This window comes from Oxyura jamaicensis, chromosome 2 (genome assembly GCF_011077185.1).
Source record: "Oxyura jamaicensis isolate SHBP4307 breed ruddy duck chromosome 2, BPBGC_Ojam_1.0, whole genome shotgun sequence".
NCBI lineage: Eukaryota > Metazoa > Chordata > Aves > Anseriformes > Anatidae > Oxyura > Oxyura jamaicensis.
In genome coordinates this window covers 137826535-137851399 of record NC_048894.1, presented here as the reverse complement: position 1 = coordinate 137851399, position 24865 = coordinate 137826535, and the positions used below count along the sequence as shown (strand labels likewise).

Genomic DNA, 24865 nt, shown 5'->3' with positions numbered 1-24865 from the left:
GCATTGCGCTAAATCTTCCTGACAGAGTCCCCGGGGCACGTACAGCAGGAGCTACCCGTGCTGTGAAGGCACGGAGCCGAGGAGAGAAGGGGGGTCAGGGTAACCCAGCACTCCTGTGAGGAAAGGGGGGCCGGGCAGAGGTGGCTTGATCCTGGCCGGCTGCCCCATGGGACCCCAGGCTGCTATTTTCTTTTTTTTTTTCCTCTTGCTTTTTTTCTTCTTTCCATATTTTGGCAGCAAAGCCCACAGGCTGTTCGAATTGCACATTTACAGCAGAGAAGCCCACTGAAGCCAGTAGGTGCGTGACTTACACAGAGTCTAGGTTTGACCTTAAAGCTACCTCCCTTTCACATTTATCTTCTTTATTTATTTATTTATTTTAAGTTCTAGCAGCTCTCAAGAGATCCATGAATCACCTAAAAATTGTACAGGGGTAAAAATGAAAACAGGTAGCAGAATAAAGCAATTGCCCGCCTCAGGTCCCTCCAGTCACAGCAGGCACACTTCAGAGCCAGGAACACTTCAACACTTGGCCCTGGACCAGAGATCAGAAGAGAAAAGCTGAAGCAAGACTGGGGAGGATACAGCAAGAAAGAGCTCCAGAGAATGGCTAGCAGTAAATACAATGGGCCACGTGGTGAGCCGCCAAAGAAAACTGCTCCCGTTGCCCTTAGGACAACTAGTCCTGGGGGCTGCTCTCCAGACGCGGTCACTGTGGTCCCTCCTGAGAACTCATCCAAGGAGGCTGCACAACACTTTACGAAGTGCACCAGAGGGGTTGCTGGTTTTCTAAGAGTCGCTGCAAGCCAGCCACTCCGTGTGCTGAAGGCTCTGTTGGCATTCGGGCAGGCAAATATCACACACAGAGAAGGTCTGCAAGGCCCTTTGCTTTGCTAGCTCAGCGCCTGCCCAAAACACCCAGACCCCAAGGAGAGAGGCTGAACGTGCCCCCCCCCCCCCAGCTCCTCTGCTGAGGCAGCTGGTTTTAGCAGCTGGGATATCTGAAACCAAGGAGCGCATTCTCCAGCACTTCCAAGAGGTCTGCAGCGTGTATTTATGCCTACTCCTGGGCAGCAGTGAGGGGGGCACTGCCAGCAGCCTGCAAACACCACCCTCGGAGGCAAGGGCACCTCTCGCCACATGGGTGAGCACTCCTCCAAGCTGGCACGCAAGATGCAGTCCGTCGTGTGGCCGTGCTGCTCGGATGATGACTTCTGGGCATGGCAGGAAAAGGACATCTGAGCACGGTAAGTGTCCACGTGTGCCCTTACCTGCTGGTGGGGCGGCCAGGCCCTGACAGGGCTCTCCTGCACATCCCTCACAGCAGCACCTCTGGCTTGACATCCTGGCCAGTTGTACCGCCACTTGCCCCAGAGCCGCAGGGAGCCACGAGAAGCTGAGCCACGAGGGCTTCATTGCCACCCCACTGATGTGTGGGGCAAGGACTTCTCACAGTCCAGCTTGTTCTCAGGCCTGGAGACCATGAGCACAGGCCCTGACCCCGAGCACCAAGCAGGGGGACCCACACACAAAACCAGCCAAGGACAACACCTTACACCCTGCACAGGGCACGAAGGTATGCGTGCCTGCAGGACACACACACACCAAGCACGTTCACTGAGCTGCTTCTCTCTCCCTCTCCACCTTTCCCATCCCATTGCCACCAGCTGAAGCACATCGAGCACAACTGCTCCTGACACGCGGTGGCCCTGCTTTGGGAACGGTGCCTGCTTTTTCTTGTCTTCCCATGCCCTAAAACCTCTTGGGGAATTCTGCAGTGGGCTGACACGCAGTGTCAGCAGCACCTGCTGTGAAACCAAGCAGCACAGGAGCAGCTATGCTGTTTTACAAACATTTCCTGAAACGCCTGTGCATGGAATTGCTCACCCCCGGGGCACGAAATGCTCCAGCACTGTCACACACTGGGTTGATATCTTTACTTGTATTTTCAACCAATGTTTAAAAATATAAAAGCCTATCTTTTTTTTTTTTTTTTTTAATGGGCTGTAGTTTTAAAACCAGGAGTAGATATACATCTCTGAAGGCAATCTGTAGCCTTTTCTCCTGTTACTGCACCATCTATGCAAGAATTGTATGCAGGCAGCCTGCTTTTTTTTATGCTTCTGTTGTTGCTTTTATCAGCAAACAAACAAACAATCAAAAACCCAACGCTATAAACCTTTGGTCCTCCCCATGCAGATGAATCACTTTGCACTTATAAGCAATGGCTGGGTGGCTAGGTCAGACAACTTAATGGTTATTTTTTATCTTACATTTTATGATGATTGCATAAAGATCAACATGGTGATAATCCTCACCGCCACTTCCCAAGTGCAGAGCAGAAGCGTGCACCTGTCTTGGCTGCGACAAGCGGATCTCCTGATTGTGTGTTCTCGTTAGAGCCTCTGACAGCTTTGGAAGGCGGCTGCTGCCTCTTCCCAGCACTTAGCACTGTTTGCAAATTACTGCAGCTGAGTATTGTAAATTTAGTTTCAGCGTCGTCTCAGCCATAGGTGATCATTCTCGGTAGTGTCTCCATATAGGTTACTGTCCGTGGATGTCATTTTTAGGAAAGGGACCTCAGCAATCAGATCCGTCTCGTTTGACAAATGATGGTTTGGGTTGCCTGCTATCCCTTTTCAGGCTTCATTTCCTTTGGGGCATGGCATTATAGAGAAACGCATGGTCTAAGTGGTTCAAAGGAATCAGATCACACCTCAGCCTGGCACGTAAAAGCCAGCAAACGTTAACGATAAAAAGCCCCAGATCACAGATGTCCCTGCTCCCAGTACAGCAAGAGAAAGAGGGACTGGTGACAGCCCGTGGTATTTGGGAAGTGAGCAACATGTGTAGGTGGGTAAACCACGAAGAATCATGGACTCATTCAGGTTGGAAAAGACCTCTAAGATCATCTGGTCCAATCTTTAACCTAGTACTGACAAGTTCACCACTAAACCGTGCTACTAAGTTCCACACCTACATGTTTCTTGAACACCTCCAGGGACGGTGACTCAACCACTTCCCTGGGCAGCCTGTTCCAATAATTCACAACCCCTTCAGTAACGAAGTTTCTCCTAATATCCCCCTCTCCGATGGGATGGCGTTGTGGCTGGCACCTCCTGCAATGTTCCCATGAGCAGCTGGCTGGTGAGGCAGCGAAGGACAACCTCTTATCTCAGTGCTTGGCCAAACTCCCCCAGCCCCAAACAGCCTGCAGAGCCCATGTGCCAGGCTCATCACCCTGTGATGAGATTGTGGAGCCACGGGGACCTTCACAGTCCTCCAGGGTGACACGGGGCTGTGGGCTGGAAAGTAAACGGGAAGTGTGGCCACAGCCTGAAACAGCTTCTCTGAAGTGCCTGCTACTTTTACAGCAATTTCTGAAAATACGCAACTCTGTAATGAAGGGTTGGGCTCCTGACTCATGAGGAGCATATTAATTTACAGAAGCAGCTCACTTCTGAGGCAGACTAATCCGCTGTGTGCTAAACAAGCCTTTCTTGACGGGCTGCTTCCACATGGCCAGAGCCGTGTCCGCTCCTTCCCTTCCTGCCAGGTCCTTGGCAGTGATGCAGCGCCCGGGCCCGTCAGACCCCGCTGGGAGCGGGCTGTCCCACCGAGGGGCGTGCGAGTGGGTCGGGGAAGGCCAGGCCCCGTGTGTAATGCTGGCAGCGCTGCTGGGACGTGTCAGGAGGGGCTGTGTGCGGCAGGAAGCCCAGCTCTCTGCAATTATTTCCTGCGGGCTGCGGGAGAACCGCCTGCTCTTCCGGGCACAGGCACGTCATTAGGGGCAGGCAGGCACCGGAGGAGCAACCAGGAGCGGGTGGCCTGGGCTGCGTCACCACAGCACGGCCGGGGACTTCTCTGGCACAGGGAGGTGGCACCCAGGTTCCTGTGGGCATGCCGAGCTGGCCCGACTTGAAAGGGGCACCAAAGAGGGCCGAGAAGGTACGTGGAAGGATGGCAATTACTTCAGGCATGAGCTAACCCCACCTTGATGGCATGCTGCCTGTCATCTCAAGAACCAGCTCCGCTCCTTCTCCCTACAGGACCGAGTGACTTCTGCCACCCGGTTTGTTACTCCAGCTGCTGCTATGGAGGTCCCGGAGCTTGTCCAACAAGGAGGGTCTTCTCCTGGGTGTCCTCTCCTGTGGCGCTGTGATGGGATGGGTGAGCTGCTGCCAACACGCTGATACATCAGCGGGACGGCAGGACCACAGCAATCTGCTGTGGTACAATGCGCTATCAGCCTGACCGAGCCCCTGCCCGCTGAAACCAAGGTGAATTTTGACTTCTGCTAAGATCAGGGAATGAAACATCTTTGGAGCTGAGTCCCATATTAAGCCTAACTCACAAATGCTATTTTGAGATTGTTCTTATCAGCAGAATAGTACATCCTCCTGCTTCACGTCTGCTGCGCACTAGGGAGGCTGCGCAGTTGCATCTAACCTGACATGAAGAGGAGGAGCAGGGGGAGGAAGGAGTGCATCTACCACAGCATTCACCTCTGATCTGGCCCTTGTCAGTCTCACAGGTGGGCTTGAACTCACTCCCACTGTGACAATAAAAAAAAGCAGCAACTCAACACAGCTAAGCCAAACACAATCTGGGTTCTTTGTCTCCTTGTTTCTGAGCCTTCAAGATCTTCCTGACACCCAGGAAGCTGAGAACCTTACTCTTAAAACATAAAAGAGTGGAAGGATGGAAAGTAGAAGACATCTTTCAGACTGCTGCTGACTGTCCAGTATGACTGCTTCTCCATATCTCCTGTGAGGAGCTGGAGACCCCGCTCAGAGCCCAGCTTGTCAGGGCAGTCCGTGGAGACAGACTTAAAGATACCCCAAATAACATGAAGCTTGCAATCCCCTACATCTCCCCGCCCCCCCCGAAAAAAAAAAAAAAAAAATGTTTAAATCAACCCCCAAGAAAACTCTGCTGCCTTCATTACCCTTCCAGATGCAATGCCTGAATTAACCTGTTCCTTCAAAGCATCTCTCGACTTCCTTTGAGCAAGAGCTGATAAGTACAGTGAATACTGATCAATTCAAATGGAGTTTGGTCAACACATTTTTAGACCTACTAGATTTTGACAGTGTCTCTGGCATATTGATTTACAGATATCAAGCAGAATCTCTTAAAACTCCAACCGTGTTTTAAGTGTGTTTCAGTGATGCCTCTTTAAGCCTGGTCTCCTACAGAAAGCAAGATGTTGTATAACTGAGAGAGCAACCGCATACAGAGCAGCACAGCCTCACGCTGAAATCAGGTAACCGTGTGCTCAAATGGATAATAATGACCATTTTTCCCGCTCCTAATTTCCATATGCAATGGAAGTAATTAGCCGTGTAACCGTGCACCTCTGTGTCCAGCCAAGCATTGCTGAGAGGCTTGGAGCAGGCCCAGGGAAGCAGGCGCTCGGGCTCAGCCTGCTCCTCTTTCGAGGGACGGAGCCTCCCCGTACACAGCCTGTCAGAACGACGTCCCGTGGATGTTATTTCTGGATTCCCAGCACGCTGCTCGTGGAAATTAGAAAATTCTTTGATATCCTCTTGGTTCTAAAAACATTTTTAACACTCTTTAACCTTCAGTGGGAAAAGATATTCATGTCATATCAATAACTGTTGTTTTTTTTTTTATGTCTTTCCTCAAGGAATCCTTTCTCCACTTGAAATTCATAATGGAGCAGTTGAGTTCCTTCAATTCAAATTTAAATGATTCGCTGAATATTTTATAGTGACTTCTCACTCTGCTGCTCAGACACAGCGACACTTAGCCAGCATTACAAGAGGTTTCTTTCCCTGGTTTTATCAGGGCTGTCCTAAGGCGTCTTCCTTCCAAACAATGCTTCCCGTGACAGCTCAGTCCCTCTTCCACTTCTGCTGTTCCACAGGTACTTAGCAGTGAGGATCTGAGAGCATGGCCTTTCTTACACCTATACTTCCCCTTGACAAAATCTGGCCTATTTAGGCCAGACAGAAGAAAATGAGTGTTACTTTTCCCTTTTGGAGCAAAACAGTTAATTGCTGACTTGCCAATAGCATCTTCACTCTTTCTTTGCATGTTGGGGTACAATTAAAGCAGTGGCAAGTCCCTCCCCTGCACATTTCAGGTCACCACAGAATCCAGCATCTGCGCTAAAGATGCGTTATCCCATTTTTTTATAGGATTGCGTCTGAAACACCCAGCAGCAGTATGTCTCCAAGAGCAGAAGCCAGTGGCGTGCCTGTCCTGGCATGTTATTTGTATTTATTCACTAAGCTTGCCCGTTCTAGAGCCTCTTCTAACCCAAAACGTCCCAACAGCTCCCCGTTAGCTCTGACTGTCTGCTCGCTCACTGTGACAGCCTCTGTGACAGCTTGGCCGTGCTGTGCTGCCACACGGACGGGGTGGTACAGACCGTTCGGAAGATGCACTCACAGCAACGCTTCCTGGTGGCACACCATGCAGGTTTGGAGGGGGTGATGCTACAGGAGTGCTCCTCTCTCTCCATGCAGCCAGTCCATCCTTCCCAGAGATGGTATCTGAAAGCTGCTGCTTGAACTGAAATGTCTTCTCTGTGCCACAATCATTTCCAAGTGCCAGCACCACCTCTCCTTAGCACAAACAGAAGTAGTCTTCAGCCCCTAAAGCTGCTCTGAAAATCGCCTTGCTTCTACTTTTGCTCTCAGCCAACACTACGGTATTCCAACTGCTCCCTTTGAGTTCAAACAGCTCAGCAAACCGCAGCTCTGGCTCCCAGAAGAGATTTCAGTTGCAGAGCAGCTGAAGAGCGGCACTGTCTGTGCTTTCCAGCTCCCAGGTCAATGGATGAGGTATGTGGGCATTCCACAGCGGTACTGTCCAATTTAAGCTTCTTGTCTACCTACATGTAAATATCTAAGAAAATGCTATTCTCTATAAAAAATGTATTTTGTGTTGCTAATTAATAGTATGACATCCGCTTCTATTCAGGGCAATCCTCTAGAAATGAAACAGCTTGCTCTAGGTGTAGACATCGATGTGTTAGTGCAATGCAAGAGAGAGCTCATTATTACAACATCCACCTTCTGTTTTTCTCTCTGCATGGTGAAGGAAAGGCCCAGCCACTTGTCAGAGATATGCCAAGGTGACTTGAATGCTGGTGAAGTCCCCTGCATTTCAATCCGGGTGTTAAGTGAAAGTCCTTCCCCCAAAGAGCACCCCTGGAAGACGACCAGGAGCATCTGATGGGATGCGCATGGGAATTCCCTTTGCAGCAGACTGGCTGGACCGGCAGCAGTCACGCGTTGCAGACAGGAATGCGCCTGCCAGCAGGCAGCACTGCGCTTCTCCAGCATCATGCGAGGAGGCTTGGAGCTGTGTGAGCCTCAGAATACACGTCTTCTTGGGAAACCTGATTATTTCAAGTCTCCTTTCCAAGCTGGAACACAGTATAAGTAGCAAAACAAGCCTACTGAAGCCCTGTGCTTAGGTGCTGGTGCTTTGATATTTTATGGGATTCATATGAAGTGGAGAAAGATCTAAAGTGCTTGATAATTCTGTCATATCTCAGTGAAATCCATTTCCAATCTCATCTGTGCTGCTAGGGAGAAAAAAAAAATCCATCAGTTTTAATGAGAAATGGGATACAAAATAAACCCGTATCACTCATCGACACTGGCCAGACCCTCCAGGCTGCCGAGGATGTGTTTCTCTGGCGGTCACTTCTCAGCACCAGCCTCACGTCATTTCTGTGACCGCTTCTCTATGGAGGGAAAAGGCATGGGCTCTGGCAATAAAACAACAACAAAACAAAACAACAAAACAAAAATCCTACTTTTGCACAAACTTAATTCCCTCTAGCTTTTCTTCCCTGCTCCAGGAAGGGCAAGCAGTTCTTGGTCTCTGAGAGATGCTTCTACTCCTTAAGCATTGTGAAATATAAAAGTTCCCCAATTAGTGGCTTTTTCTGTCATTGTATTTTTCCCCTTCTCTTGCTGGCTTCTAATTTTGGGAACACCTGGGTACACACAAACTGAATCATCCCTGAAAGAAAGCAGATGAAGCTCCAAGGTAAGGTTCTCCAAGCTATGGATCTTATTGAAACGGGCTGGAGCCTCGGAGCAGAATGAACTGCAGTTATGTGTGGAGGAGAAAAAGCCCGAGATGCCTCTGCGAAGTGTTGTTATCCAAGATTTGTTTGAATCGATTTTCTTCCTCCGGGGGTGATTATCGAATTAAATGGCTTAATAATGAAAATTAGAGAAATTCTCTGAGGGGAAAAAAAAAAAAAGGTAGCCTCCGAGCTTGGTATCCGCTCCCAAGAAACCTGTGAAGTCTCTCTCATAATGTGGGAACCGTAATTTAATTGTGTTATACACAGACTGGAAAAATGCATGAATCAGACTGACAAGTACTTCCAGCCACCTGTGATTATAAAAACCCCAGCTCACAGCATGAGCCCTCTCCAAGCACATCCAGAGGGCTGTATTTGTGAAACAGATCAAAGACCAGACAGAAACGTTGCTCTCACCATCTCCATTTTCAACGAATCCTGAATCCCTCCGAGAGCCGCCGTGTAAAATTTCACTTCTTCCCCTCTTACCTTTGGCAGCGCTGCGGGGACGTGAGGCAGGGTCAGCGCACAACTTCTCCTGTTACCGAGGAGTTTAAAATAAAGCCTGCGCTCTGATGCACCGCGGTGATCGCAGCCTATATTCGCAGCGCTCATCTCCCACATCGCCCACTTGCGTCGGCGAGAGCGGGAGATGCTCCGCACCTCCCAGGCTCAGGTCTGAGGGCTGCTGCTTCGCAAGAGGTGAAGTTGCCTACGTACGTGGATGCTGTGCGATGAGCCAGGGTTGGTGTTGCTCTGTCATCTGTTGGTGTTGCTCTGTCATCCTGCCCCTGAGGGATGCTGCCTGTGCTGGATGCTTTGGAGAAAACCCTCTCCAAAGTCCCTCCCAAGAGGACTTCGTGCTGCTGCAGCACCTCCTGACGTGGGGAGTCAGACGGGTGCTGCTGGGCTGTGTGAGCAGCTCTTGCTGCTGCTCCAGTCATGTTTTTCCTTGTGTTACACCTGCGTTTGAACCTGCCTGTCCTGTTTCTCCTCGCCGCTCAGCATCCGAGCCTCGGGAGCGTGACCTGCCCGGGTACTGCTCTGCTTGGCACGAGGTGGACGCGGCGGTGAGCGCAGGGAGCCAGCGGGCAGGTGGTGGCACATTCCCAGCGCTGGCTGAGCAGATGATTCACGCGAGAAGCACATCCTTGCTCCAGGGCAGCCGTGTCTCAAAGGGACAGCGCTGCCTGCTGAGCAGGACAGACAGACGGCTCCCACCTGCAATCAGCAGGCACCTTGATGGGGCTCGTGCACTCACCTAAAAACCTGTACAGCACACACAAGCTTCCATCTAAATTTCCTTTGAGGCAATGCAACAAGAGAGGTGCTCCCAGGGCGTCATTACTCCCTGTGGGGCTGACTCAGGCAGGTCCCCGTTTTCTCTTCGGCTGCAAAGAAGGTGCAGGGAAGCAGCTCAGGTGTGGGCACCTGTGCCGCAAAGCAGGTGAGGCGAGTGCTGCTTTCCCTGTCCCAACGTGTGGAAACTGAGAGTCTCTGGATGTAAGCTCCCTGTAACTAACACTGCTGAAAATGCTTTGTGTGCATGCACATAATCCTTTTTGAAATGCAGAAAACCTGGCCTGAACTAGGAAAGGTCCAGATGTTGCTGTAGCTCTTGCAAAATTTTCCTGTTCCAGAAACCATATTGGAAGAAAATACCTTTTTCTATAATTAACAGCTGGGTTTCTGTCCCTACAGAATGTCTCAGAGCCCATCCTCCCCCAGCATCTCGCAGGCACGCAGCTAAAGAGCATTGCTAGACCATTGAGTGCAGAGCTAGTCTAAACCTGCCCCTAATATCCAAGGCTGATTCTATTAGCTAATTATACGTTGTGCAAAAAGGGATTTCCTAACAGCCTTTTTTAAGTTAAAATGAAGATCTGGATCTTTCTTTTTTTTATGTGTCAAGGGACCAGATAAACCCGAATGCCCAATCCTCTAACAGCCATACCTCACCTATCGGCTTCGCGCATCAGCACCGTGTCTCCTCCAGACTGCCTCCCTCGCTGCAAACCGAGCCCCTGCGTTCACCTGCACGTGACACCGTGGGCCTGCAGCTTCAGCCTCTCCAGTTAATTCACCTTGGCTTTCTGGAGTATCCCCGTGAAGAAAAAAAGCCACGCTTAGAGGTGGCAACACGGTGCCAAGAAATCTCTGGTGGCAAAACCCATCCTGAGCTCCGTGGCCCTGCCTGCAGAGGGCTGCCCTGGCTGGGAGTCACCTTATTTGAATCCCAGCACTGGCAAGAAGACAGCGTAATTCCCCAGGCCAATGGAAACAAGAATCTTTCCTAAGGACCTCATTGAGATGACTGCAGGCGTGTGCCCACAAAGCAGCATGATTGAACCCTCCTGAGCACAGAGGCCTGGGCTTTGGCAGCGCTGGGGGCAGGACCTTCCTGCCCGGCGCTCAGCGATGGCTCTGGGAATGGTTCACAGCCCCTCGGAGCTGCGCGGATTGAACATGGACCGTGAGGCATTTCCTGAGGTTTCATTTAAGGAAATGAACGCAGACTGCAGTTTTGTACTTCAGTTTTTGGGGAAATACACAGGCTGGCAGGTGGTTACAATCCTCCTACAGGTGCCTGCACTGCAAAACTTCACCAATTCATTGTGGAGGTTTCCTAGCAACTTCTTTTCACGGTCTTTTGTGCTCAAATTTGTTTGGAGATGTGGGCTCTCATAAAACAGTATTTCTGCCTATTTAAACTAGTTCAGCTCTTTTCAGCTGGCAAGGCAAGCGCAGTAGCAGCAGCGCTGTCTGATTTATATCCTTTTCAGCTATTCCCTCCAAAACAAACAGAACCATGAATTATTATAGGTGGGTTTCTTGCCTTTATTCACTAACCAGTTCACCAATCTAGTGCTAAATTGCTGAGCAGTGAGAAAACTCCAAATCTTTTTATTTTTATTTTTTAAGACACAGCACCAGTATTTCAAATGATCTCTGCATCTGTGACATTATTGCTAAGCTCTTTTTGCATACCTGAAACTAACAGATGTTGACTATGCGCTTTGGACAGTCCTTTCCAAATACGTGAGAGACATCGCATTTTTTAGCCAAAAATGCTCTTAAAAACAAGCAAAACCCAAAGAGCCAAACCTTGCTAACCTTTGTGCGCGTGCATGTGCAATCAGTTTAAAACTGGCCGTGGGTTTTACTTAAGCCTGTGAACTCACTGATAGTGAGAGCATCCAGGTTTGAACACACTGAAGGAGTGTTTATCCAGGATCTTGTACCGGCTTAAGCACCTTGCCATGACATCCTTAGCTAAAAAGGAAATGAGTGAGCAGCTTGGTGAGCACAGCAAACCTGGGAGAGCAAGGGCATGCAGGAGAGGAACCTCCACGTGCTGGTGGAGCTTCTCGTCCCACCCGGGCATGGCTGAGGCATGGCAGCAGTCCTGAAAGTGCCGTGCATGAAACCTCTCCCCAGGCTGGCCCGCCGCTGTGACTGGTTCACCTCCGCATCAGATAGCCCTACCAGAGATTAGCCACGCTGACACCCTTGTGTGCACTGGGGATTTGCCAAATCCTGGCATTTGTCACACTCCGCTGCCCCAAACCATTGTGTTTCTTGCTTAACACTGGTGTTTGTACCACAGCAGCTCTGTCAGCTGTTGTCATCAGTTGCAGAGACCAGGGCAAGCTTCCAAAGCAGATCAGGCCTTGGATTTCTATCAAAACCCATCTGTTCCTGGCTGAAAGTTATTCCCACCACCTTTATGTCTGGGTGAGGTGACGAGCTATTGAGCCCACAAACCAGCACAACACACAGCTCTTTAAATAGCCGTCCTCTCCAGAAAGTCACGGCTGCACCTGTATCGTGTGTACAGCAGTCAACCCACAGGGCCAGGAGGACTTCTCGCCGACAATGCCAATTGTTTTAAGCCCTGCTGACATTTTGAAAAAAGAAATGTAATATTTCTCCTGTGACAGCCACTTCTAACGCTCTGAAAACAACCGGCCAGCAGCTGTGATGCTTGTCCAGGATGAATTCGGGTACAGCCTGTGCTGGGCAGGAGTGCAAGGTGAGCACTGTGGCAATGAAACCTCCTCTGCAAGTGCAAGAAGAGGAGTTGGTCGGCGTGTGCCTCGAGCCTCGAGCCCTGTTGCAGGACGGCTGTAATTAAAGCCTGCGAGGGCTGACGAGCGCCTGGGTGCTGCTATTGTTCTGGCACTCGGCAGCGAGCGGCAGCACGAAGAGTTAACTCTCCGCGGCATGCTTCCACAAATCTGCATAATGCCTTGCATTTGGCAGCTCATTTGCATAATTTTAAATGACTCTTTTGTCTCGGAAATAAAATCTAAAACACAGCTTCAGGAATAAGTGGTAGATATTAACGTTTCACATAATAAGAAGGCTCGGCTCAGTCTATTCGTCTGAACCCTTCAAACGGGGGTTGGAGAAACAATTTTTGCAGGGAGCTGTCGTTTCTCTATCGCCGAGCCTTGGGTGTTTTCACGGTGCCATCTTGGCTGCCCTGAGCCAGCTCTCTGCTCGCACTGAGACGTCCCGCCGCCCCCCAGCAGGCCCTGGGGAGGGATGCTGCTCCCCAGGGGCACAGCCGAACCGCTCCCCAGGCACCACCGAGGCAGCAGCTAAGCCTCCACCGTCCCTAATGGGAGATCAGACACCCAAACGCAGGTCTCTCTCCTCTGGGTCTGACTCTCACCCCCAGCTTGGCTGGCAGGCTACGAGACCCCGCTGCTGGCAGAGCACCCCAGTGCCTTACATACAACAAACATTTGTAAATTTCTGAGGACAAAGATCTGTAATGTCTGGATTCACAACATACAGGACTTCTAGTCATTGCATCCCAGAACAGTGCACTCCCAGTCCTAGAAGTCAGGCAAACCAGAGAACATTTCCCATCTCACGGCAGCTCCCACCTCGCCACGCTGCAGGCAGACTGCTCCTCTTCCTCCGGTGCTTTGCTTGAGTGGGCCCTTGGGGAAAAGGACAAGTGTACGTATGCGGTGCCGAGTGAACAGATCTGTCAAATGCTGGCAAGCTTCTACACAGCACGTTTAGCTCCGTTTTAATTTTGCCCCATGCTCATAACCCAAATTCAGGTGAACTCCGAACTTTCACGCAAGTGTTGTTACTCTGAGTTCCCTCCTTCAGACTCTGGTGGCATTAAAGTTTTAAATAAAATGTTTCAAAGACTATCTAGGGACATTTTTCCATCTTCACCTTTTGCATTAGCTGACCCTATTAATTGAAACTGCTGTTAAAATTAGCCAAAGGCAGGTTGCGGTATTAAAACTTTCAGCCCAGATGAAAGCCCGGTACGTGTGTAAATACAGCAGCCCTGCTCAGTTTACAGCATGAGGCAACACCGATTGCAGGTGAAACTACCTGCACAGTCTGTTAGTAGCCTGGAAGTCTGTATTTGTAAATCTGCCTGCCTTTTTTCTGTTAACCATCTAAATATACACATACATGCACAGGCATACACAACAGCCAAGGGGTGTAATTGCTGTTAGCCACATCAAAATGCACATCCACCAGCTAATGGTGTCCCTTGCCCCTTACACTGTGATGGATAAAAACCTTCCAGAATAAAACCTTTCAGGGTATTATTCAGGTTTGCCTTACCCCATTAGTTTCAGTGAAGCTAAATGTTAGCCACGGAAGCAGTTCTCAGCACAGGGCTCTCTGCTGCATCTCTTTCTGTCCGCTGCCCCCACTCCTTTTTGCTCCCCTTCAGCACTGAAGTATCATTACCACAGAAATTCTAAAACTTCATCTCATGGGACTTCCATCTGTTAGAGCTGTCTCTCTGCACATGTACCAACATCTACTATTTTTTTTTTCGACATTCAATCACTTGTGCAACTGGTTGGGCTGACCCGGTGCAATTATGTTCTCAGCTTGGGAACATGCTACCGGGATAAAGAGGAACGTTTAAAAACCAGCTGTCCTGCTCTGTGTAAGTGCCCTTAGTGATTTAAGGGGGAAAAAAACAGGGGAAAAAGCTCACAAGGTTGCTAGCAGAATGATAAGATGTTTCCTGAAAGCAAAGTCCATAATATAAAGAGAAAGGGGGTGCCTGAGAGATGAGGAGGTTTCCCGCTGCTGGAGGGCTGTGTCCAAAGCCATGCCCGCACGCCCGCGACGGGAGGCTCGGGCTGACGAACGTGGCAGAGTTATTTCAGGAGGACGAATGAATTTGCAGCCTCTGCGTACACTCATTCTGCTCAGGCCAAATTTCTCTTGAACAGCCACTGTTTATCACTTCTCAGATGACAGCCTCTGGTTTGCTTAAAAAGCCAGCCGTAAACAGAGGCTGCACAGGAGCCGCTTCGCGAGCAGCTCGGCTTCCCCTGCGTGTGCCCGCGTCGTTGCTCACATCGGGAGCTCGGGGTCGAAGCCAGCCTCCTGCTCGCCCGCTCCTACCACCCTCTGGTTCAGCCTGAGAGCACCCAGCCTGGCCTCTTTCGGGGTGAAACTGAACGGAGAGCTGTGCTGCAGACAAACCACACCAGCACCTGGTCAGCATGCACACAGGACGGGCCCTGTGCTACCCTCAGCAACTATTTGATGACAGAGGAGTGGAGGCTAGAAAGTAGGCTCAGGCACAGAAAGATAAACCCTGCCTGCGCTCGAGTCCCTGGAATAATTCACTCGTTTTTTGTACCAGGTCTCCACTCCCTGCCGGTAACAAACTGACTCTGCACTAATTTCTGAAGGTAGTACATGAGTACATGATTTTTTTTCCAAGCTGCCATTTCTGAAGGTAAATATGGTTAAGGCAAGACTAACTAACCCAATCAAAACAACAGGGAAATAAAAACCCTTTTTTGTCCCAGTTAATCATCCAGCCTCCCCTGACGGGCTGCAGGCACACATGCAGGGATCTCACAGGGCACGGGGCCGACCTTCAGACTGCTAAACTTCAGTTTCTGTCCGTTGTCATCAGCTTGCAGGAAGCTGCTTTGATGCAAGCTAGCTAAACTCCAGCTAGAACCAGGGTGAGGAGCGATGTCAAATGAGGGGTTAAGGACGGAAAATAAAACTTCAGTCTGCCAGATATCGGTCGGTGGATCTACAAATTCTACCGAGTACTGGGCAGAGAGCTCACCTCAATCCCAGACAGGCCATGCCAACCTCACCTAAAACCAGGAGAAAATAAACCCTGAGTGCACTAAGACAGAGGAAGCGGGTGCAGAATCCTGGTTTCTCATCCAGGAGTCCCTCACCGCAGAGCCGGGGGGAGGAAATGCCGAGCAGCTGAAAGCAGAAAGGGGAAGGGGGATCAGGTATCTGCAGAAATCGTCTGGTTTTGAACGGGTGTATTTTAGTCTGTGTGTGGTAGCGAGTGTTACGCGAGCAGACTGCGCGTCGATGCGTCTGGCTCACCACATTAACTTCCGAACTTCTGAGCCTCTCTCAGCCAAATTTTGATTTAAAGTTCTGGTCTCAGAAGTCTCTGTTAGCCTCATTGACTCAGCAATGGGAAAGACTGCAGCAGAGCTCGTTTTTTTTTTTTTTTTTTTTTTTTAGTTGCTGGAGAATCCACAGAGCAGAGAGCCCCGGCTCTACTAGGCACTGAAGCCCATGGTAAGAAAAGATCCACAGGAAACAAGGTTTCATCAGCTCTGAACCTTACCACAAAACAACGAGAGAACAAAGAGAAATGATTTTTCTATTACAGTCACCTCTTAATGTACAGCCAGGTGCGAGTCAGAAAATTAGAGATTATAAACAATGCCTGGCATCTCTTCACACTGAGATGAAGATTCAGCTGCCATAAATCAGCACCATATTAAAAAATCAGGCTACTACAACTTGAGACCCGAGCATAATAAAACGCAACCCAGCACAGCAGAAAGCAAATGGCCAGCCGCACAGAGCTCCACAGCTGGAATCCTTTGGTTCCCCGTGTTAACTCACAAACTGTGCGGCTATCCGACGTGTTGTAAACCACGTGGATGTGCTCGAAAAGCCCGATGTTCCCAGACAAATCACTCTTACGCTACACCTAGATGGAGGGAGAGTAGGAGGTAGTGAGGGCCTTGCTTTGCTTCGGTTTGTGGCACAAGGTGCTGGAAACAAGATTTCTTTCTTTGCAATGCGCTCTGTTGATCACTCCAGAAACTTCTGTTTGGTCTTGGGAATCATCTAGAAGCCACAGTTTCCTCCACAACATCCTTGTTGACATTTCCAAGAATGCCGGCCTCATTTCTTCCACGGCAAATGATAATCTTCTGCTGCCAGCCTGATGTCATCTCTGTTGACATCTGAAGTTAACAGCCTGGAAAACACACAGTAGGGTCTTCAGATGCCTGAGGCTTTCGCTTTTGTTCAGAGCCTCCTCCCGAATCCTGCGTGCTGCACCAGCCGATGGCTCACCTGCCACCATCTGCTTCCACCGGTCACGGAGCAAAGTCCCTTGCAGGCTTTCTTCCCCAAGCCTCCCGCCCCTACCAAGTCCCCTCCCTTTAGGACTAACAGACTTGCAGCAGAAGCCTGAGGAAAACGCCCGGCCTGCAGCTGCTGAGTGAGCTGAGCGAGCTGTGAGCAGTGCGTCTGTCCTGCTGCATCTTTTTCAGATGTTTCTGGTGGAAAAGTTCCTGAAGCATCCACTCGAGCTGCGTGAGCTTGCAGCAGGGGGCTGGACGAGACAGCCTGCCAACCCACACGCTCCTCTGATCCTAAAGCCTTCAGAACATGTCGACTATCAGCAAAATTCAATTTCAGACATGACAGCTATAAACCCACAGAAGTTATTTTACACGGCATTTCTAAGCGGGCAAAAATTCCAATTAGCCAAGTATATTAGTAAGAAACTCGTCCTGCTGGTTGGGTGTTGGTGTATTTATAGCTGCACCTTCGCAAGGAAGCTTCTTTATCAGCGGGCCTGAAAATAGCAACATTTGTACGCAGAGGAATTGTGCAACACGGGGAACTAAATCTCTTAGGCCGAGTCAGGAGTCCTGTCTTAAAAATACATTTTGTTAAGAAAGATAATCTAGTCGTGGTCTTGATTTTTCTCAGGACTTAGTAAATGCAAATTTTAAAACCGTTTCACTAATGGATGTTGTCATCCAATAGGCTTAGACAATGCAAAAGTCTTGGGAACAGTCTTTTGACTTTGAAGTTCTTGAAAAACAAGCAAGAAGGAGCAGTTCTACAACCAAAAGCATTTATATTTGGATTCATGTCAGACAATTCAAAGGACCACCGAACTCCACTGCCTACAAGATCCTTATCTGAGAAATGCACCAATGGACCACACGGGCACTGCGCATTGCCATTCACGGGTACTGCGAAAGTCAGCCGGTGGGATGTAGTCTTGCATCCTTGTTAGCCAAAGACGAGGTGCTTTGCTGTGCCTGCTACCGTGATACACACTCACATCAGAATAACAAACAGCTAAACACCTGGACTGATGTCCTTCCATCCACACTTCAGGTCAGCTGCCATTTGAGACGGCAGGGTAAACTCCTGGTGTGAACAACGACCGCTGTGATTTGCACCACTTCAGTTTATTCTGGCTCCAAGCACAAGTTCCAGTGAAATCATTTTTTTTTTTTTCCTTTTTGCTTGTGCTGAGTGTTTGTGTTGGCACGGCCACAGGCAATGGCTAAAACTGGGGTTCAGTGATAATGCAAATAAAGCTACAGAAAAGGATTACTCACAAACACCAGCAGCAGGCTGCTGAGCCCTAACAGACATATGCTCCCTGTGGGCTTTTTCAGCTCTTTTCCTGTCCTTTATCTAATAGCTTTCCATAACCCATTAACTTTTAAAGCTTGCTCGTGAAGTGTGGAAGGAAGAGAGTAATTGAAATCGCATCCTTATGCCCGCCCTTAAAAAAACTCCGCTGAACAAGTCATGTTATTTGGAAATCCAAATGCTTTGGAGAACTAGATCCCAATCCTGAGAGCCAATGTGAAATATCTGGATCTTCCCAAGCCCTACTAAATGTATTTGAAACATCCCCAAGGACGCAGCAAGGATGCAGGACTTGGTGTGGCCCATCTTCCAACAGTCCAGTGGAAAAGAGGACTGACTGCCAAAGGCAAGCAGTCAGTTATGGTGTAAGAATAAAACCGAAAAACAAGATGCAAAGTTTTACAGGCAGTCATCAGAACATGCAGGAGATCCTGATAAAATGACTGAGGTCAAGACAACTTAGAAGATCCTCCCGTTGCAGTGAAGTATGGGAATGTTTCAGGGAAACCATAAATAAATAAAACAAGAAAAGCAGAACAGAACAGGGAAGAGAGAAAAAAAAAAGAATAAAACTAACACTTTGCTATAATAAAATGCAGAACTAAGCCACCCAGAAACCCCTACTTCTGTCTGAGCAAAAAAGAAAAGTAAATCATGGATCTCCCATGTTTTTAAAAGCACAGCCACTGCACTGTCCCAGTACAGAACAGATTTAATCCTATTCCACGCCTTGCGCATTGCCAGCAGCCTGTTTGGATTTGTCTTATAAGTCGTTGAAATTGTCTTGTATGCGTTTGAGTGTTACTGCCACCTGAGAGCAGAACATATGGGGAAACAGTATCTGAGAGTAAGAAACCTGGAACATGACAATGTAATATTTGCTTTTTATCCCGTTTCCTCATGTTAGCGACAGCTGCACTGGAGGAAAATCCTTCACCAGCTCCCCAGCTCTCAGGGCTGCAGGCTCCTGCCAGCTGGGGGGCACCCGGGGAAGAACAGGGGCTGCAACATGGCAAGTCCTCCCCCAGTTACCTACGTCCTTCGGTCTGTGAACAGACTGGGGGGGGAATTACCATTATACGGCCTCAGAGAGGGCTCGCAGCTCCCTGACCGAGGCTGGGCGGTTATTTTGTACCACTATCATGGGGAACGACCAAAAAAAAACCCTTACTGGTTTTCCAAATTCCTGAAAACAAGCAAGATTAAGCTGGAAAACCAGCAAGAAAAAAATAATAAAATAAAATGAAAAGTGCCTGGTATAACCCCAAGCAAGGTGCAAGTTTCTGTCGATGTGGCTGTTTTTGTGACTGGTTGTATTTTGTGTGGAAGTGGCTGGTTGTATTTTGTGTGGAAGTGACTTTTTCTGACCGATTATATTTTGTGTAGAAGTGGCTGGTTTTTCTGACTGGTTGCATTTTGTGCAGAAGTGACCATTTTTCTGACCGGCTGTACTTCGCGTAGCAGCGGCTGGCTTTCCCGACCGGGTGTATTTCGCGTAGAAGTGACTCTTTTCCTGACTCGCTGTATTTTGTGTAAAAGTGGCTGCTTTATTGACTCGCAACGCAACTCCCGGCCCACCGAGATGTAAATCTGCGGGGGGAAGCCCCCCCCGAACACCCCGGGAGGACTTTTTGCGCCCTCAGCCCCGGCTGAGGGGACCCCAGGGGTGAGGCGGCCCCGTCCCGCCTCAGGCACCCGCGCGCGCCTCCCCCCCCCCCGCCCCCTCCCGCCGCGCAGCCTCCCTCCCTCGGCACGCGGCCCTTCTCGTCCCCCCGCGCATGACGTCACAGCCCCGCCGTCCACCAATCACAGGCGAGCTTAGTGGCAGGCCGCCCGCCGGCCGCGCCTCCACCACTCAGCGCCGTCCTTACACGGGCGGCCGCCGCCCCGCCCTCCCCGGCGCGGCGCAGGGAGGAGGCGGAGGAGGAGGAGACGGCCCCGCGGCGAGCCAAGATGGCGGCGCGTGGGTGAGCGCGGCGCGCCCCGAGCCTCCTCCCGCTGCCGTTGCGGCCGGGCCGCCCGCTCCTTCAGCCCCTCCGCCACACGTCCCCGGCGTCTCCGGGGAGCGGCCGCGAAGCGCCCCGGGGGAGGCCCGGAGGCGGCCCGCAGGCCGCGGGGCCCCCTCCCCGCCGCTCCCCCCCCCCACCCCCCCGCCCCCATTGTGTGCCAGGCCCCTGCCCGCCTCCCTCCGCCGGGGGGAGCCGCGGCGGCGCGGACCATGACCTCCATCCACTTCGTGGTGCACCCGTTGCCGGGCACCGAGGACCAGCTCAATGACCGGTGAGGGGCGGGCCTACCGGGACGGGGCGGGAGGGGACCCCCTCAGGGCCTGGGCCCCGCCGGGAGGGCCGCAGCGCCGCCTCCCCCGGCAGCTCGGGGGCCCCCCGGGGCCCTGACGCCCGCCTCGGGGCTCCCCGAGGAGGACGGGGCTCCCCCCGGGCAGCGGCACACGATGCGGCTGGGACGGCGGAGGAAAGGAGGAGGATGCGGCGCCTGCAGAGGCTCGCAGCGCGCTGTGCCTTCCCCCAACATTTATTCCTCAAATAATAAAGGAGGCCCCGTCGCCGCATCGCCGCTGCCGTGTGGCTTGGCAAGGGGTCGCGATGCCGGCCTGTCCGCTCGGCGGCCTCGCGGCTAACTTTGTTTTGGGGCGCGGGGGAGGCTTGGAAGAAAATGAGCCTGTGAACCGAATTTTTTTGCCGTGCTCGATGTGTTTTTGACAGCGCTCTCTGCAGCTGTCTGTGTTCTCTGTGGGATTTACCAGTAGCGTGCACCGTACTTCGTAAACGCCGCTGCTGCACTTATCTGTAAATTCTTCACAAATGGATTTTGATTTCTTTGGAGTTTGTGCATAAAAATAATCCAGATTTTTAACTGTCACTGGGTAGAGATTACATATTTTATACTGTAGAGAAACACTATTTAATTCTTGCAATTGTTTTTTAGATATCTATAGAACTTTAAAAAAATGGTTTTTAGATATCTATCAAAGTTTAAAAAGTGCACAGTCTTGGTTATATATATATTTGTGATCTTACAGAGTTTCAGGATCGGTCAGGGTCCAGCTCACTTCCAGTGTTGTTTGCAGCTTGGCTTAGGAAAAGTGATCTGTAGAGAAATGCTATTTAATTTTTACAGATTTTTTGGATGTTCACATTTTTTTTTAAGTGCATACTTTTGGTTACGTTCTTACAGGTTTTTGTGATCTTACCGGGTTTCTGGATAGGTCAGGGTCCAGCTCGCTTCCCCTGTTGTTTGCAGTATGGGTTAGGAAAAGTGACCTCTCTTTGCTGAGACAACTCTATCAAGACATGGCAGAGGTTCGAGGGCATGCAATGAGGAAAATAGGTCATTGTAAAGATAAAGTTTCTGCCGAGCTGCATCATCGCTGCCCTTAAAAGAGGGAAAAGAAACTTGTAATGATAAAATAGGCCCTAGACTTGAAGCATGTCAGTGTGGAGTGTGTTTTTTTCTTTTTTTCCTTAACCTGATGATGCATTTTACAGGACCCTCCTTCCTCTGGGGAGGGCTGCCCATTCCTAAGGGATTGTTTGGCTTTCTCCACAGTAACGCGTTCACATTTGGCATACATCTTCCTTTCGAGTGGCAGACCGAGAGGTGATGCTGTAGGAGGAGTTCTGCTGCTTCTTCATTGTGCTGGTTTGATTTAGGATAATGATCTGGGACTTCAAACTGAAAAGGACCCCAGCGGTTTTTCTTTGTCTTTTGTCCTTTCTTTCTTTCCCTTTATTTTATATTTTTTAATGTTGGTAGGCCATTTAGAAAACATTTAGCATGCAATTATCACACTTTGCTTGGAGTGAGAGAGCTCATCTGGATTTTCTTTAACCCGTTTTCTTGACTTACTGTCAAACATGGTGTCCCTTCAGTCTTCATACTGCTCCTAGTTTATTTTTTTCTGCTTCTTACCATTGCAGCAGCTCTTACAACTTTTTTGATACAGGAAGCTTCAACAAATGTGGTAATTAATACGTGGAGAAGGCTGCAGAAGTGCCTTTAAGTAGTGACTTATTCTGAAAAAAATCAAGCGGCCCCTTAATCTGAGCTGCAAGTCATAAATTTCCACTTGGCAAACAGAATTTCACAAGAAGTGTGGTAGCTGTGCACCAGAACTTGCAGTGCAGGGAAGTGGGAACGATTCAGAAATGGGGCCGAAGTGCCCATGTACGCGCTGGCAATGCCAGCTCAATTTTATCGGAGTTGTTGCCCATTACAATTCTGTCAATAGAGATTAGAATCAAGACAGCTTAATGAATTTTCACATTGTATACACATGGAAGTTAGGATCCTGGAACGTCTCCAGTGTCTGTAATGTTTCTTTCCCTCCTTGCCCTCCATAGGGTTTTTGAGGGCGCGCTGCAGGTCGTGGTCAGTATCCCCGGTTGCTTTTTTCTGTCTCCATTCAGAATGATAATTGCTGCTCAAAATCCGATTTTGGGGCTCTAGTTCTGCATTGTGTATGTTTGTTAGTAGCGTGCGTGGAACCTGGTTGACTGTATTGCTTTTGTGAATGCAGTAGTCCCATCTTAAAACAGAAGGGATTTATTAGTGCAGCCCTGGTGTGAGTTTTTACACGGAAGTATTGGGTACACTTAGCAGTGTGGATGTCTGTAGTGGACGAGTTGTGTTTGGAAAGCATCCTTTTCTTGAAGTGCTGCTATGCTCTTAAGCAGTCTCCAAACTGTGAGGAAGTAGTTGTTTTCAGTTTGATTTGGTGCAGTTTGTGTCACTGCGCTCTGCAGTTTTTATTCTATTTTCAGTGTATCTAGTTATCCGTCTTACTCAGCAGCGACGTGGAGAGCAGCGCAACACTGTGAAGAACAGAAGAAAAAGTAACTGTAGAACCGCAGATAATTGGGAAGCCTCCCAAATGCGGGCACGCATCGTCGGAAAGTGCTTAACTAGTATTTTTGAGAACACTTAATGCTGTGCCTTACTGGTAGTTATTAGACCTCTCTCAAATTACTTGAAGCAATGTTGGCTTGTGCATGGTGCTCATGCAGATGTCTGGAAGCTAGGTGTGCTGGAGAAAGCTCGCAGAGTCCAAGGTTATATTTACTTCTGAAGCTGTCTTAGATTTCACTTTTTGAAACGGGTGAAGGGCTAAACTTTGGTTTTGGATGAACTAAATTAATTAAGCCTCTCCCGCTAAGTTTATTCAGGAAGGTAGGTAACTTGGAATTCTCCCCCCGAACCATTTCTCTGCAAACTGAACATGAGAAGTTTAATGGGAGAAGTATCAGGTATGGCCTGCAGTTTAAGGCTGTAAATAATTATTGTAACCTTTGAAAAAGAGAAGCCCAGCTTCTACTGCAGTGCGTGTTAAATATATCTTATGGGTTATCCACCCCACTCCAGGTATGTTTCAGAGTTGGAGACTTTATGCCTTGTTAAGGAAGCTTAATGCCCAATTTCATAGATAGGTCTGTCTTAGAAAATGTTAGTTTTTTAAATTTTTATGTTGGGTAGGAAGTGGGTGTTACCATAGCGAATAACTATTTTGTGGCTGTTCTGAAACCTCCCAGGAGCAGCTTAACCTTCTGCTCTGTGGAACAGGAGTCCTGCCCCTCGCGATGTGCTTCATGGCTTTCCGTAGATGAACTCCCCGTTGGGGATGGGCCTTGTCTTGGGGCTTTACTTTGTGTTTTTACCTTACACTAAGAAAATGTCAGCTAAGCCACTGAAGTGGTAGCATAGATAGGGGAAGATGTCGTTTTGAAGTGGTATTGATGCATGGGGTAATGTCCTTTTTTCCTTCCTCTGTGAAGATGAGACCCAGTGAATGTGGTTAAATAGAGAGCATTCTGAAGCGAAGGTGAGTGGCATGCAGTCAGTTCTCTCGCAGTGGGCTGTGTGAAGCGAGCGATCTGACAAAGTTTACTCAAAGCTTCAGCGAGTGCCTGCCTGCAGTCAGCGCTGGGGCAGGGAAGGGTTCTCTGGCTCCTAAGTGAGTTTGTTTTGCCTTAATATATTCAATGCCTTTCTCTGTTAGTTGAACGCTTCAGTTTACGCATGGCCTAAAGTAAGTAAAATTAACTAGGGTGCTTTGCAGTGTCCATGTTTATACCCTCTGACAACCGATTTCCATGGAAAAAGCACCTGGCAAGAACACATCCTTTGAGTCTGTGCCTGCACGTCTCCTCGCTCACGTGTATGAAAGCATCATTGGCATGGTAATGGGTAAGAACAGTGGATATGTGGGCTGCTGCTCTGGCAGATTCTTCCCCCTTTGCATTTACTGATGAGCAAATCGGTTAAAAATCCTGAGCAGATGTTGCTGGAAGGAGCTGGGGCAGGGTGTGGTGTGGTTCTGCCTGGGGAGCCAGCAGGGATGTGGAGCTGGTGTCCTGGCCCCGAACGCCTGCAGGAAGTGCGCGTGGAGAGGGAATGCTCCTGATAACACGTCTTTGGGTAGCTCAGAACTCTTCTACACCCACCGGCCTCCTGGGAGACCCTGTCCTCTCCCGGCAAGGAAGGCAGCCCCAGCGTAAACTTCTCGACTGTTATTCCACGCAGCCTGCGTTGCTGCTCAGAGCTGGGGGCAGAAGGGATCAACTGACGTGGTTTGAAATAGAAAACCTGTGAGCTGCATGCAGCACTGCAGCCTTCTATGAGCACTTGTAGCTCAAGTGATTTATTTTGGTGTGCTTTAAACCGTTTCCTAATCTAATGTAGCAAAACTGAAGTTAGCCTGCCTCAAACAGAAATGGATGGATTGAGGTTTGATTATGGGGAAACCATTGCTAATGTAGTGCTTGAATTATCTGAGTTAGCTGTTCATGAGTCTTCAGTAACAAGAGACATGTTGATTTTTGATGCCACGTGGCGTTATTATTATCAGACTGGTAGTTGGAAGCACTTTTTTTTAAATAAAAGGTTTTAGCTGTGTCAAACAGTCTGTACCACCAGTGTGGTTCATGCATTCAGAAGCAGGGCATTAAGATTTCATATCTTTATTTCAGTATTGTTATTTAAGGGTGATAATTTGGGAAGTTGAGCATCTTCTTCAGTCCAATTTAGTACCTTCATTTATTAATCAAAGTAGGTTCTATGAAAATTCTACCTGCACATTTACTTTCTTAA

At 49.4% G+C, this 24865-nt stretch overlaps 1 protein-coding gene across 11 annotated transcripts in view; it reads left to right on the top strand.

Moving 5' to 3' along the window:
• Positions 1–19694: 19694 nt before the first annotated feature.
• Positions 19695–24865, top strand: part of UBR5 (ubiquitin protein ligase E3 component n-recognin 5) — an 85585-nt gene continuing 80414 nt past the window's right edge. For 9 of the 11 annotated variants that reach the window (XM_035316819.1, XM_035316813.1, XM_035316815.1 and 6 more), the window contains exon 1: positions 19695–20041. In XM_035316819.1, coding sequence (XP_035172710.1) covers positions 19980–20041 — 62 coding nt within the window. In that variant the 5' untranslated portion in view covers positions 19695–19979. The remainder of the gene's footprint in view (positions 20042–24865) is intronic. The other 2 variants (XM_035316818.1, XM_035316817.1) reach the window with 1 other exon arrangement.